We start from the raw sequence: 15,962 nt of genomic DNA, 5'->3' as shown, positions 1-15,962 counted from the left end.
GGGCACTGTTTATGGGGGAAATTGGGGCACTGTGTATGGGGGCACTTTCTATTGGGGGCACTGTTTATGGAGGCAATTGGGGCACTGTGTATGGGGGAACTTTTTATTGGGGGCACTGTTTATGGGGGCAATTGGGGCACTGTGTATGGGGGAACTTTCTATTGGGGGCACTGTGTGTGGGGGCTACTGTCTATGGGGGGTACTGTCTATGGGACAATTGGGGGCACTGTTTATGGGGGCAATTGGGGCACTGTTTATGGGGGCAATTGGGGCACTGTGTATGGGGGCACTTTCTATTGGGGGCACTTCCATAATATTTGGGGGAGGGGGCACAAAAGTAAATTTCTGCTTAGGGCACCCATTTGGCCAGCAGCGGCCCTGAGTTTCAGTGAGTCATATCTGACGATTCATCCCTGAATACCAATGGAGGGAACAAAGATCTTTAAGATCGTTATTGGTACGTATATGGCCACCTTTAGTTGGTCAGTGTTTTAATCCGCCACAGGAACTTTCGTCCCAGCAAATACCTACTGCCTCCCCTCCAGGTGCCTATTCTGCCGACCCTAATTCTGGTTTACCATATACCCAGTATATGAAGATGCCTAATTATATTTATTTATCCAAACATTGTTTATAAACACACTGTTGCTATCTGTACTATACGTTAGCTCCCCTTGCATTAATGCCAATATGGCATTTTATCAGGGCCCAACCTCCCAAATTATTCAAAGTACTTTTTAGCCTAATTGTAATCTTATGTGGACTGAATGATCCTCCCAAATAATCCCTCCTAAGTAAGAGCAGACTGGCCAATCCAAAATAAAAGTGAGAACTGCCTACAGTTTGCTGCCGGCACAACAATAATGGAAGCCAAGCGCATGTGGCAAACACACCTAAATAAATATCATTATAGCCACACCTGGGTGATTTTTACCTTCTCATTAAGTGTGCTCCTGCCCGATACATGGCCAATAAGCTTTCAAGTTGATCTGAAAAGTCCAAGTTATCAACCTATATTGGGCTTCTTTATTGTCTATATTGCTGAGCTTCTTTATTAGTCCTATTAGTTAATAAAGAGGTTGTACAGGTATTGGGATCCGTTATCCAGAAACCCATTATCCAGAAAGCACCAAATTACAGGAAGGCTATCTCCAATACTCAAATGCATTTGAATCAATAATCAAAATTTTTACAAATGATTTCCTTACTGTAATAATAAAACAGTACAGGTACAGTATTGGACACATTATCCAGAATCTTCGGGACCTGGGGTTTTCCAGATAAGGGATCTTTCTGTAATTTGGATCTCCATACTTTATGTCTACTAAAAATTATTTAAAAATTAAGTAAACCCAATAGGAGTGTTCTGCATACAATAAGGATTAATTGTGGTTTGGTTAGCACAAAGTAGAAGGTATCATTTTAATAATACAGAGAAAAAGAAAACCATTTTTAAAAATTAGAATTATTTGCTTATAATGGAGCCTATGGGAGATGGTCTTCCCATAATTCTGAGCTTTCTGGAGAACGGGTTTCCAGATAACGGATCCCATACCTGTACCTTATATCTCCTTTGAGCTTTGATCTCCACTAAGATATAATTAATGCTTATTGGAGGCAAACCAATCCCATTGGGTTTAATTAATGTTTAAATATTTTTTAGTAGACTTAAGGTATGAATATCCAAAGTATAAAAAGACCCCTTATCCAGAAAACCCAAAGTCCTGAACATTCTGGATAACAGTTACCAAATCTGTACTATTTGACAAAGAAAAAACATGGTTTAATTCTTGAAGGAAATGCAAGATGTCAAAGAGACACAGCAAACCTTTAACCAAGTAAGCAAATAATGAACAAATCACATAGATTTGTGGCCAATAGCCAAGACAAATTCTCATTGCCCTCAGCCACTGAATTCAGACACATATAGCGAATTTGTCCAGCTTTCAAGAGAATTTGGCTAAAAATAGTAATTATGAACACTGTTACATAATATTAACCTAAATCCATGGCTTATGCTGCATTCAGAAAGGAAAGTATTGAGATTAGTTTTTCCAGACAAAGGCAGTATTTATATGTGCAGAACAGACTCCATGTGCTACAGTAAGTACCTTATAGACAATAGGGCTCAGGTATGTCCGCACTGCAGTCAACAAAGTGTAATTTTGAATACAATCGCCATGTTTTTCTCCACAATGCAGTGTTTTTTTCCCAAAATTCCGGTGCCATTGCTTCTACAATTGTGCTGCACCTATCACAATCACTTCTGATTTGACAAAATGGCAACTGGTGTTCAGCATGTGAATGACAAGTGTGCTATTGACACTGGGCACAAAGGAAAAAGGGGAGCTACCTCCTGGCCAGAAGGTGGTGGTAGTTCCAGGGATCCCCTATGTCAATAGACGCAGTAGCGTCCAACTCAGAATGGCAGGAAGGGCTGAGCGGCGCTGAGCACAGCTATAGGGAAGTGCAAAGAGTGCATATTGACTTAAATACCTTCAGCACCACAGGGACCACAGTAGGGAGAGAAATAAGAGATAACCATGGGTAGGAATGGGACTGGGGCACCCTAAAGTCTGACCCACAGTAGGGAGAGAAATGACTTTGGGTAGCTCTTAATAAAACAGTAATAGCTTCCCTGTGATGATAATAAGATGAACAATACGACTGACTCATTTCTGACTGGTACATTTGTAATTACAGTTTTACAGAACTAAAGCTTTGAATCTAAATGAGTTAAAATCTAAATCAGTAAAGAGAGTGGCCTATTAATATTTTCACCATAATTCAGATACATTGTACACAGGTACGTTATCAGGTACATTATCATTTCTTAGGTGGGATATTTAGACAAAAAAAAAATCAGCCTAACTATAAACAATGCTAAGATACAAATACATCACCTGAGTACAGGTGTATTTTCAGTCAGTGGGGAAACCACTGTTACCTCCTGTTTACTTAAATGGTAAACGTGCAACAGTGCTAATAATGCACTTCTCTGCCAGAAAATGAGAGAGAAAGGCAGAGAATATGTCCTGTGTGCTATCAGCATATCTGGGAATATTTACAATAGTTTGTTTAATCACTGATGTATGTATCTATAATCTTACAGAATGCCTTGTTTAATTATTGATATTGTCTTTTAACTTGGAAGCCAGTGCTCCATTATCATGGACAGCTGACATCTAACAAGACTGAAGCAATGGTCCTGTACCTTGGGTTGATATGGACCAATGGCTGTATCCATACTATAAAACCATTCTGCATGCATAGCTGACCAACGGAGCATATAAGGATTGATTTCCTGCTTCCACATACAGTTAATAAGGTGAGGAATTTGTGGCTCTGTATTATAATTCTATCTGTATAGAAGGATTCATGGGAATGTATTATTATTCCATGTTTTTCCTTGGATCATCTGCAGGATCTCCAATTTCTAGGCAGGTTTTTAGAAGATAAAAATATGGCAACAAGGCACACAGGTGCATTTGAGGAAATGGGTGAAAGGTATAACCATCTTTTGTTGGTGCTTTGGAGTCTGGACTATATAATGCACATTTCATGCCTACAAGTCTTAATTTAGCTGGAGGTTTCTTTTTGCTCATGATTTCCTAGAGTGCATATGGTCTGGCATAAAGTCAAAATAATTTATTGAGTTAAGAATGTAGGGAAGGGATTTAATTGTGCATTACTAAAAGGCTGGAGTGTATGTCAAATTGCTTAAATATTCAGGCTTTTAGTTGCAATAAATGGGTTATAGATAAGCATATATATTCCCTGGAAACATAAATGCTACAAGGAATCCATCCTCCTTAAAGGGGAATGGAAGATAAAATCATAGGGGGGTGGGTGGCTTTTAGATACCCCCAGTGATTAAAGTAAGACATAGCCCTTAGGATAATGGTATATGGGGTGCTTTGACCACCACTGCCATCGGGCAGAAAATAGCAATAGTCCAAAAAAACCCTTGTCTGCCTGCTACTGCTCCTAATATTAATGCAATAAAGCAAACAATTGCTGCACATTGAGCAGTAAGAGACAGACCTTGGTTTTGGCATTAAGGCCCACTTGTCACTGCTCTGTACGTGTAAGAAGGGGGACCATTCTTTATTTCCGACACATAGAGCCAACGCATTTTTGCAGCCCTATAAAGAGATTATACCTAATTCACAGTAGTCCCTGCCCAAGTGGAGCTTACAATCTAAAGTCCCTCTTACATTCATGGACAGTAAGGCCAATTGTATCAGGAGCTAATTAACCTGACTGTATGTTTTTGGGGGTGTGAGAGGAAAACCCCAGAAAACACTTATGCAGACTCGGGGAGAACATTCAAATATTTTTCTGTGCACACAAGAATACTGTATATGCTCGTCTACTGCACAAATAAACTAAAAACATACATTTCACATGCTGGTAAGGAAGGAGGCACTAAAACATTGATAACTACATAACCCACAATGCATGCGCTGTGATGTTCCTTTCATTATTGACATTATGGGGCACATTTACTAACCCACGAACGGGCCGAATGCGTTTTTTTCGTAATGATCAGTAATTTTGCGATCTTTTCGTATTTTTTGCGATTTTTTCGGCGTCTTTACGATTTTTGCGTAAAAACGCGAGTTTTTCGTAGCCATTACGAAAGTTGCGCAAAGTCGCAATTTTTTCGTAGCGTTAAAACTTGCGCGAAACGTCGCACCTTTTAAGTTTTAACGCTACGAAAAAGGCGCGACTTTGCGCGCAAGTGTTAACGCTACGAAAAAATCGCGACTTTGCGCAACTTTCGCAAAAATCGTAAAGACGCCGAAAAAAATCGCAAAAAATACGAAAAAGTCGCAAAAAATACGAAAAAGTCGCAAAATGTTCGTTTCCAATCGGAATTTTTCCAATTCGGATTCGAAATCGTGTCTTAGTAAATCAGCCCCTATGTGTGCAGGGAATTGTGGGATTGGGAGGATGCAGGCTGAAGGCAGGCTGAGGACAGGCGACTACTGTTACATTTTATTTGAGTCTCAAAGTAGTCAGCCAGATCAGCAGGGGAACAGGGGGCCAAGCTTGGGGAACTGTTTCAAACCTTATTATTATATTAAAAATAATGAAAAGGCTGCATATTTTTTAATTGATGTATATTCAGTACCGCCGCTCCCTATACGCAGTGTATGCAGTCTGCGTAAGGCACCAACAGACCAAGTCATCGTTGGCGGCGTGCAGCGACAGGCCCTTTTATAAGGTTGCGCCCATGCGTATGACATCACACGTCAGCGACGAGGCGCAACCTTACAGAAGTGCCTGTTGCTGCGGCATAAGAGAGAAGGAGCCGCCGACGATGACTTGGTCTTTTGGGGGTACTTTCTATGGGGGCAACTGGGGGCACTGTATGTGGGGGCTACTGTCTATGGGGGGTACTGTGTATGAGGCAATTGGGGGCACTGTGTGTGGGGGCTACTGTCTATGGGGGTACTGTCTATGGGGCAATTGGGGGCACTGTTTATGGGGGCAATTGGGGTACTGTGTATGGGGGCACTTTCTATTTGGGGCACTGTGTGTGGGGGCTACTGTCTATGAGGCAATTGGGGGCACTGTGTGTGGGGGCTACTGTCTATTTATCTATATATGTCTATTTTATTTTTACTTCCGTAATATTTGTGGGAGGGGGCACAAAAGTAAATTTCTGCTTACGGCACCCATTTGGCCAGCAGCGGCCCTGTGTATATTGCAAAGTTGCTTGAAATTATGTTTACTTTCCATAAAGCTTAAACATATATTTCCTTGATGCAGAACTGAAGTTAAAGAATGGAGCTTTACTCTCCATACTGTGATATTGCTTTAGTTTGTTGAATACGTTCTAGTTCACCAACATGGCTGCTTTGTAAGCAATGAGTGTCACAAGACGTACTTGAATAAGGAATGCACCTAATGAAATCCCGAACAAACTCATTCCATCGATATGATAGCACTGGCATTCTTTCCAGGGTGACCTGTTGGGATGTACAGTTCCCCAGAGTTATTTTAAAACTAATTACACATTGTATGAACAGGATTGCACTTCAAAGGCAGTATTTCTGCCTATCAAATGTCGACTGTGAACATGTATTTAGTGAGTCGATTTTATAACTGGTAGGGCAAAGTGTATACTATACATATTAAAGGCTGCACACAGCACTGTCAGCTTCCTTCATAGTATGGAGAAATGCAGCTTTTATTTTCTGTCTTACACTGCTATGTACAGTATGTTGCAATGTGCAACTAGAGGTTACTAGCCTCCCAACTGGTTCCCTATACATTGGGTCCCCCAGATGGGTCTATTGTTATTTTCCCCAAGCTGTGTAATTGTACCTTTCAACATTATTGTCCCCTCAAGCACCACACACTATTCCTGCTGGTTCTGTTTTAAACAGAGATACTTTGGAAGGCTTCTTTTGCTAAGTAGACATTTCACTATTACTTTCATTCCTGGGAAGCTTCTGCTGAGCTTATCTATAGATCTTTAGAATATTATATACAGAGTAGTGGTTCCTGGGCTTTTTCATTTCAATAGAGGCCCGACTTTTATCAGGTGTATCTAGAAGAGCAGAAAGCATTCTCCCCAAATCTTTTCCAGACTAACCTTCAGGCTGGGCCCCCTTGTAACTATTTTGGGATCCCATGCCCAAAGTTTGGGAACTACTGTTGTTTCAAGGCACTATGGGGTATATTTATTATAGTGTGTAAACCAGCATCACCGGTAATGTTGCCCATAGCAACCAATCAGCAATTAGATTTGAACAGTTATGTACAAGTTAGATTGATTTGTTTGATTGCACTGGTCTTCAATTCTGTCCCCATGCAGGTACCTAAATGACATGACTAGAAATGCTCTTGCCACACATGTATGTAATATATGTGTGAATATCATGGGTGATAGCAGCCCCTAACTACATTTGCCTATTGAGCCCAGTACTAGCTATATCACTGCAGGTGATGTGACCTGACTGGAAAATACAATACTGCAGCTGGTATCATTCAGATGTACAGAATGTGCCAGAGGTGGAACAGCCTAAGGGCAATCACAGAGAACAAGAGTCTTTAATGTCATATATCTCAAGGTCTATAGCATAAGGAAGCCATACATGCACTAATATTATTGTACAAAACAAAGGACTGAAAATTTGTATCCGGCGCCTTTGAAGGTGTAACGTTAATGCTAAATCATCAGGTAAAGAATTCCTTTGTTTTTACCTGCATATCTGATGGTTGCAATTGCTCTTAATGTTAGTAGAGTGGACGAATGATCTTTCCCATGACAGATGGTGGTGTAAAAGATCGTAATTGTAGCGTGTATAGCCACCTATAGAAGGCAAGTAAGCATATGTGTTATAATAAATAATGATGAGGATATGTCCTGCATAAAAAGTACTCAGCCTTTGGTCTTGTGCTTTTATATGGTCATGGTCTTGGTCCTATAAGTCTTGGTGACTTATTATATCCTTATATTTTACAACAGGGGTACATTATTCATTATTTATATAATGAATCGGCGGGGCGATTTGCGCGAAATCGCGCCGCCGCGTCTGCCATCCCGCCGGCGACTTACATGTTCGCCGGTGGGATGGCAGGGGTAGGCAACTCGGGGAGATTAGTCGCCCGCGAACAGGGAGTTAATCGCGGGCGACTAATCTCCCCCGTGTGCCAGAGCCCTTAGAGAATATTTGGGTATTAACTTGTGTGCAGGTAGATCTTTCTTTTGTACACTGGATTAAGGACTCCAACTGCTGGTACCAGTGGGAAGGTGAAACTGATGGAAATGAAAATGCTGATAGGGAAAGAAAAGGGTGAGAGAGTGGTAGAAGGTCAGAACACACACACACAAAAAGCAGAGCAGAGATTATATCGGAAAGAAGTGGGTCACAAGAAATCTGGTATTAAATTGATTTTTATTGCTCAAGTCACCTTTCAGGGGTAACAAGGAGACATGAAGAGTAAAACTAACACATTCTGTAAGGAGGTGAATCAGTGCCTGTGTCCTCTGGAACTACTAATCAGGTCAACAAACCAGGATTTAAGGTTATCCCTGCAGAACATGGCACAGCTGGCTATATGGGAATTAGATCACACCTGCCGCAAAGCAGATAACTACCAGAAGTCCTCTGGGAACTGGAGTGAGGAAGGCTGGCACAGGCATGGCACCCGCGTGTGCAACATCAGATGTTATTGCTGTGGAAACAGAGAACGGAGAAAGGATTTTCAGGTTCATTGAAATGCATATGTTGTGCAGTTACACATTTTGGTTCCCAAAAAGAAGAACAGAATCTGAAACATAAGCGCATAAGGGAAGTGATAAGTGCATAGGGCTGTAAACCCTTAACGCTCTTGCCCTTGTGCCTAGCCATTCATAAATGGGCCCTATAATCATATGTTTTATTGAAGAGGGGTAGGTGATCATCTGTAGTAAGAATCTTATTATTCAGTAGAATTTATTCTATATTAATGCTGCATTTGTAATTTAGTAATAAAACACCATCAGACAATTTCCCACCAATCCAGCATTAGAAGACATCCTCTACCAAATGAATATAGGTCCCACCAATCCAGCATTAGAAGACATCCTCTACCAAATGAATATAGGTCCCACCAATCCAGCATTAGAAGACATCCTCTACCAAATGAATGTAAGTCCCACCATTCCAGCATTAGAAGACATCCTCTACCAAATGAATGTAAGTCCCACCATTCCAGCATTAGAAGACATCCTCTACCAAATGAATATAGGTCCTACCAATCCAGCATTAGAAGACATCCTCTACCAAATGAATGTAAGTCCCACCAATCCAGCATTAGAAGACATCCTCTACCAAATGAATGTAAGTCCCACCATTCCAGCATTAGAAGACATCCTCTACCAAATGAATATAAGCCCCCTTTAATCTAATTGTTAGCCCTGGACCAAACTATTGGATAGTTTCCAATGTATAGATGGCTTAAGAACAAAAACTTCCAGGAAGCCAAAATGTCAGTTTAATTTTAGTTATCAGCGCTGCCTCTTCAGTAGGAGGGCTGCAGAAAGCCAACATGTTCTATGCAATTACAACTGAACTGTGCTGCTTATTGTTAAATTTTACTTTGCTATTGTTACTGTAATGTTGGCTTCAGCTGCTCTGCTGGCATGCAAATAACAGGATAATCATGCAAAGCACACAAGGAAATGCTGTAACGTTCACCGTTATGCATGGAAATCAGATATACATCTCACTTTTTCCTGTTTTTTGTACAAAACAAATGCAACATGTGTGACTGATATAGCGAAAGCCAAACTTACATTCTGTGTTCTGAGCCAAAGGTTGATACTTCATCTTCACAGCTATGGTCTAAAATGCAGTATAGATGCTCATACTCTAAAGACAGGAGGTGCACACATGTATTTCACTGCACTTGTGAATTTGGTTGCAGTGTGGAGTTGGAATAGCTGCGGTCGCTCACGACAGTTGCTCAAAACAATAGGGCACTTTGTAGGGTGCATTGTCACCCTAGGGGAAATCTCCTCTCCCTCAGGGGACAAGGAGGAAATGCAGACGAAAACATTTTGTGCAATTACCTGAGATCACTGGAAGTGATTTAGATGAAGTAATTCCAACAGATCTGGGAGGGCAGGTATTTTCTACCTGCAGAAAAAGAGATTTCACACGGGCGGCAAAACTCCCCATCTGTCTTCGTCCTAATACACGAGAAAAGTGAAAATCACAGAGGGGCGGGGGTCTACTTGGCAGAAACCATCTAGTGATTATAGTCTCTGACCTTGTTCCTAGGTTCTGTGCTACAGAAAAAAAGGTTAACAGTGCAGTTGTAATGATGGGGGGGGGGGTGCCTGACAGACACAACCCAATGATATTTCTGTTCTTGTCTTTTAAAGGACAAGGAAAGGCTAACTCATGGGTGGTGCCAAAATAAAATGCTAAAGGTGGCCATAAATCATGTAAAACTTAGTTTATAATCTCTCTGTGTATGGTAGTCTGCTGATCCCCACTAATATCCATGTACTATGGGTATTGGTTGGTCCAGGGATCAGGCAGGTTTGAAAATGTGGGGCTCATTTATCAACACTGGGCACCCATGCGCAGTGACCCATAGCAACCAATCAGCAAGTGGCTTTTTTCAGCCAGCTGCAGGTAGAACAATGAATGCAACAATTTGATTGGTTACCATGGGTTACTGCTCACAGGCAGCAGTGATTCTGGGGCTCCGGAGGTAGCAGTCCCAACGCCGCCCCCCTTTCTCCCGCTCTGTGCTTACAACTTTAGCGTCAGAACAGGTCTCATCGCTAGTGCAGAGAATGCTATTGCCCTCACATCTTAGGGTGAAGAAACTTGGAGCTACTAGTAGCAGCTACTTGTCATGGCTACAGAAACAGACAATGCTGTCAGTATTGTCTACGGTAGGGTATTTCTGCCATTTAGTAGCATTCACCTTGCCTCATGGCAGGAGGGGCCCTGCCTACAGGCAAATTTGCCCAGTGTTGATAAATGACCCCCCTTGTGTTGTTGAGTGCAGCAGCAGATGAGGAAGTGAAGTGCAGCCACAACTCTTCCCTTCCTGCTGTACTGATTGTATGAACTGAATCAGACGAATAGGTGGCCATGCAGTGTGTAGCCTCTCATTCGCTCTCTGTCCCTTTGGCCCGTGGGCCAGCCAGTCAAGTGTAGATTGGGCCATGTATGCCCATCTTAAGTTTTACCTTGGGCCAAGGCCAAGAAAACAAATGCACTAACAAAGAATGTAAAATCAGTATAGTATACATTTCTCATTTTACTCTACTGCACATGTACAGGTATAGGACCCATTATCCAGAATGCTCGGGACCAAGGGTATTCCGGATAAGGGGTCTTTCCGTAATTTGGATCTCAATACCTTAAGTCTACTAAAAAATCAATAAAACATTAATTAAACCAAATAGGATTGTTTTGCATCCAATAAGGATTATTTATATCTTAGTTGGAATCAATTACAAGGTTCTGTTTTATTTCTACATAGAAAAAGGAAATCAGTTTTAAAATTCTGAATTATTTGATTAAAATGGAGTCTATGGGAGTCGGGCATTCCGTAATTCGGAGCTTTCTGGATAACGGGTTTCCGGATAAGGGGTCCGATACCTGTACAAGTATTATTCAGTGCTAGGGACTAAGTAGCATGGTGCTGTGGCACTTCCTTACCTTAGTGACTGGATTCGCCTGGGGGGTGGAATTAACAGGTACACGTGTTACACATGCACATCATTCTGGATAGGCTAACCTTCACATTCTGGAGTGGCTGAAATGTTGGTTAATGTTGGCCTGTGTCCAGCTTTATTGTGAATGGGTTGCCTGATTTAAGGCACTGAAAAGATAAGAAACACTTATTTTCTGCTGAAATGTTATAATAAACCCCTCAACTCCCAAGATACAAACATATCCAATGATACATTACTATGAAATATAATTTCTACTTTATTATTCAGGGCATTGATTAATCACTTAATGTTAACATATCCATTACTGCTCTTGGTTTAAGACAGAATCTATAAGTCTTGGCATCAGGAACAGAGAAATGTGAAATGGGCATGTGTCAGAGCTGAGACTCACAGGCTGCAGGCTCATTGCTGCTTCTCTTTTTAGTAGGAAGTTGCACAGTCACAGGCCTCTGGTATCATAATGTCTAAATAAAGGTTAAGCAATCTCTCCTCCTCGCCTTCTGAATGATTATCCCCCACCCCCAATACCCAGGCATGGGGATTGTGTTGAGATTTGTAGTTCTGCCTACTTGTGATCTAAGCATTCCTTTATAAGCTTCCTGTGGCCTTAGGAAATGAGCACTGTCTTCCTGTGTCTGACATCACTAAATGACATTATATGCCACAATGCACAAAGGGACTAAGCAACCTCATGCAATTCTGAGCCTCCTTTACTACCGTAGACACAAAAGCACAAACAATCCACAGTAACCAGCCATTGGCATAAGAACAGGTCTGTGTAATTCAGACTAACATTATGCTATTGTGGGGACCTTTATTATTGTTATTCTTGATCTAAGGAAAAAAATGATAGAAATCAGGGCCATTCAATGGATGCCAGTAAAATTCTGATACTTAGATGCAGTCATAGGACACAGGTTGGACATCCATGATATATAAACTATTATTACTATTGAAAAGCAGCATATGATGTTCTTCAATAAATTATAACCATTTGCCCCCCACCTCCTGTCATGTTAGTTGATAGGGCTGTCATCAGAAATCATGGGGCCCCATACCAAGACCTACCTCTAAAGGTCCCCATACACTCGCAGATCCGCTCACCTGGCGATGTCACCAAGCGAGCGGATCTTCTCCCAATATCCCCCACCTACAGGTGGGCGATATCGGGAGAGTCCAGGGTAATTCGATCGTTTGGCCCTGGGGCCAAACAAATGTATTATAACAACGGGCATAGGTAAAGTTCATCAACGAGCCGATGCGGTCCCAGATGCGACTAGATTTTCTAACCTGCCCGATTTCAGGCCAGATATCGGTCGGGCAGGCCCGTCGGAAGTGCCCATACACGGGCCGATTAGCTTCTGAATCGGTCCAAGGGACTGATATCAGCAGCTACTATCGGCCCATGTATGGGGACCTTAAAGGAACAGTAACACCAAAAAATGAAAGTGTATAAAAGTAACTAAAATATAATGTGCTGCTGCCCTGCACTGGTAAAAGTTGTGTGTTTAATTCAGAAAGTCTACTATAATTTATATAAATAAGCTGCTATGTAGCCATGGGGGCAGCCATTCAAAGGGGAAAAGGCACAGGCACTTAGCAGATAACAGATAAAACACTATTGTATTCTACAGAACTTATCTGTTATCTGCTATGTAACCTGTGCCTTTTCTCCTTTTTTCCAGCTTAAATGGCTGCCCCCGTGGCTACACAGCAGCTTATTATATAAATTAAAGTAGTGTTACTGTAGCAAACACACCAGTTTTACCAGTGCAGGGCAACAGTGCATTATATTTTTATTACTTTAAAGCTCTTTCATTTTTTGGTGTTACCGTTCCTTTAAGCAGAATGGGGCCCAAAGAAAAAGGAACAGCAAACTAAATTGTATGCCTTGCTATGCCTATTTATACTCAAACCTGACCACCATTCAGCCAATGCTGACCACCCCCATCAGTGGCACATGGATCAGACCATTGCCTCTCTCAGGGCCCTTCTCTGGTCCTGGGCAAAGGCACTTTTCCCTACCCCAGGGCAGAAGGTGCCACCACGAATTGGCCTAGAATTGACACTTTGGGGTATAAGAGCATTGCAAGTGGTCAGGGGGTGGGCAAGTGCGTTTTCATTGGCTAAACACACTGATTATCCAATTAAACGTAGGAGACCCTTATGCCCCTATATGATTGGTATGGCCCACCGCTCAGACGCCTCATATTGACACTAAATAAGGAGATAGGGGAGGCCACGCCCTGCTGGGTACTGTGGTATCGTAAGTCGCCTCTGCCCCTCACTATGGCCCACTGCGAACATCTGTTCAACTTGCAGCACAATTATATAGTGAGACGCCATTAATCTGTATTATACTCGCTATGTACCGAGAGCGCAGTCGGAATATAAACACTTATGTAAATGTAGGATAACGAGTCCGTGAGTCGCCAGACTCAGTAGCGCGCCTCTCCCCGCCACAGGAAGGCACGGCCAAGCGATAACATGCTCCCATCAGGACCACCGTGCCCCGGCCGCTGGATTGCCTCGCCACGCCCACTTGCTTTATTCCCTTGTTCCTATTGCATACAGAGTTATCAGTCATTAAAGCGACCCTTCTTATTGGCAGGAATCTAGTTACCCCGGTAACAGCATGCTATTTCAGAGACTTTCTAACTCGCCTCCAGAACGGCAACGTTTGTTCCTTTTTTAGCATGTCTGTAGCTTCCTAGATGCGCTTCTAAACTAGCAGCTATTGGTTAGACTTGTTGTCGCTCAGAGGGCAGAACTATTGGTTTCTGCAGCAACCTCCACCTTTACTTGAGATGGGCGGTCTATTTACACTGTGTTCCACCTGCAGACTCGTTTTCCAAGTTGCGATTGGTTGAAGCAAATGTCAGTGAGAGAGGCGGCCTGTGTGCCAGCGGCCATGTTTGTTACTGGCACTGGCTGAGTGTGAGTCACTAGGGCGTGGCGCCGTGCCCGAGCTCGCTCCCCCCATCCCCTCTCTGTATTGTTATCGCCGCCTCGTCTCCTCCTTTCTGCCGCTCAGACGGGTGGCGCACTTCTCTCTCAGCCGGCGACATTAGGCGCAGCTTCTCAGTTCTGCCGCTGCCGGGTGTAGCCAGTCCTATCTCCCGCCATGGAAGAGCAATCCTCAGAGATTTCATCCAGCCGACCTGGTGGTGATCCGTACGAGACGGGCGAGAGGAGGCAGCAGCCCGACCCGGAGAGGAGGCAATGGGACGATTTGGATGACGTACTGGATCTTACCGGGGGAGCGGGCCAGTTCTCCCAGAAGCCATTCACTGTACCCTACCCAGCCCGGGACATTGAGGAGGAGGAGGAAGAGGAGGATGACAAGCCGACCTGGAAGGACAGCCTGGAACCCTCGCCGGTAGATGAGGAGCCTGGCACCATAGGCAGCGTGGCACCACATTCCCCCGCCGTGCCCAGTGCCCCCATGGAGGAGCCAGAGAGGCCGGCAGCGCCATACAGGGATCCCTCCGGATCTGTGGGTGAGTGTCAGCCCTAGCCAGCCAGGGTGGGCTAAATGGGATCCCTCCGGATCTGTGGGTGAGTGTCAGCCCTAGCCAGCCAGGGTGGGCTAAATGGGATCCCTCCGGATCTGTGGGTGAGTGTCAGCCCTAGTCAGCCAGGGTGGGCTAAATGGGATCCCTCCGGATCTGTGGGTGAGTGTCAGCCCTAGCCAGCCAGGGTGGGCTAAATGGGATCCCTCCGGATCTGTGGGTGAGTGTCAGCCCTAGTCAGCCAGGGTGGGCTAAATGGGATCCCTCCGGATCTGTGGGTGAGTGTCAGCCCTAGCCAGCCAGGGTGGGCTAAATGGGATTCCTCCGGATCTGTGGGTGAGTGTCAGCCCTAGTCAGCCAGGGTGGGCTAAATGGGATCCCTCCGGATCTGTGGGTGAGTGTCAGCCCTAGCCAGCCAGGGTGGGCTAAATGGGATCCCTCCGGATCTGTGGGTGAGTGTCAGCCCTAGCCAGCCAGGGTGGGCTAAATGGGATCCCTCCGGATCTGTGGGTGAGTGTCAGCCAGGGTGGGCTAAATGGGATCCACTGGGCTTCAGCTCACAGCGTGTAGATCTGCAACTCTCAACCCACCTCCATCACTGTAATGTACTGGGGGCTAATGGTCCTATGACGTGGAGCGATAAAGGTTGCCCATCTGTGCTTATACACCATCTGAGGGCCCCTATAGGCTGGGTGAGCTCATTAGGTTTAGGGCAGGGGTGCTACATTTGTGGCCTCCCAGTAGCTGCCTGTCTGGCCATGTTTTGGGGCTTATAGTTTAACCAGTTGGCCATCCTGCAGTAACGCAGGCATCTCTGACTTGCAATCTCCAGCTGTGGTTGGATTATGACTCCCATGCTTTGGATCCCAAGAGGTGATGGGAGTTGTAGTTTTTGGACCAAAAAGCACTGTGTAGAGCAGCTGTGTGAGAATGTCAGGCCCTCAGTAAGGGATGTGTGGCAGAGGCCCCTTTTAAAATCAGAAGGCTGTATAGGGTTACAGGGCCTGCGTGTGGCTTTGCAGGGGTTAATGCAGCTTGTATGGACTCTAGGGAGACCTCATTCCTTATGTGGGGGATGGAGGTAGAATATAACATATGTATATAATGTATGGATTTACCTGCCTCCAGTAATAGGGCTTTCGCAGTTCCCCTGATGTGCTGTGTTTAATCTGCCTGGTAACTCTCCATTTTAATACAGTTTTGTAAATGCTGAGAGCCCAGTGGCAAGCTACGGAAGGTGGCAGTGGGTA

At 43.9% G+C, this 15,962-nt stretch overlaps 1 protein-coding gene and 1 long non-coding RNA gene across 9 annotated transcripts in view; one reads left to right on the top strand and one right to left on the bottom strand.

The window, feature by feature from the left end:
• Positions 1–7,894: 7,894 nt before the first annotated feature.
• Positions 7,895–14,028, bottom strand: LOC101732612. Of its 2 annotated transcripts, none has more exons than XR_004222854.1 (4): positions 13,824–14,028; positions 11,184–11,346; positions 9,572–9,691; positions 7,895–8,193 (listed from the first exon to the last, which is right to left on the bottom strand). It is a non-coding gene; the product is annotated as an uncharacterized LOC101732612 (long non-coding RNA). The 2 variants fall into 2 exon arrangements; XR_208658.2 differs by lacking the exon at positions 13,824–14,028 and adding an exon at positions 13,573–13,809.
• Positions 14,029–14,190: 162 nt separating this feature from the next.
• The window catches only part of rtn4 (reticulon 4), a 38,251-nt gene continuing 36,479 nt past the window's right edge, over positions 14,191–15,962 (top strand). For 2 of the 7 annotated variants that reach the window (XM_012963087.3, XM_012963088.3), the window contains exon 1: positions 14,222–14,700. In XM_012963087.3, the coding sequence (XP_012818541.1) occupies positions 14,325–14,700 (376 nt within the window). In that variant the 5' untranslated portion in view covers positions 14,222–14,324. Of the gene's footprint in view, positions 14,701–15,962 lie in introns of all 7 variants that reach the window. The other 5 variants (XM_012963083.2, XM_012963082.3, XM_012963089.2 and 2 more) reach the window with 5 other exon arrangements.

This window comes from Xenopus tropicalis, chromosome 5 (assembly GCF_000004195.4).
Source record: "Xenopus tropicalis strain Nigerian chromosome 5, UCB_Xtro_10.0, whole genome shotgun sequence".
In the NCBI taxonomy this organism is placed as follows: Eukaryota; Metazoa; Chordata; class Amphibia; order Anura; family Pipidae; genus Xenopus; species Xenopus tropicalis.
The sequence above is the reverse complement of the archived record's forward strand: the minus strand, read 5'-3'. Positions and strand labels throughout refer to the sequence as shown.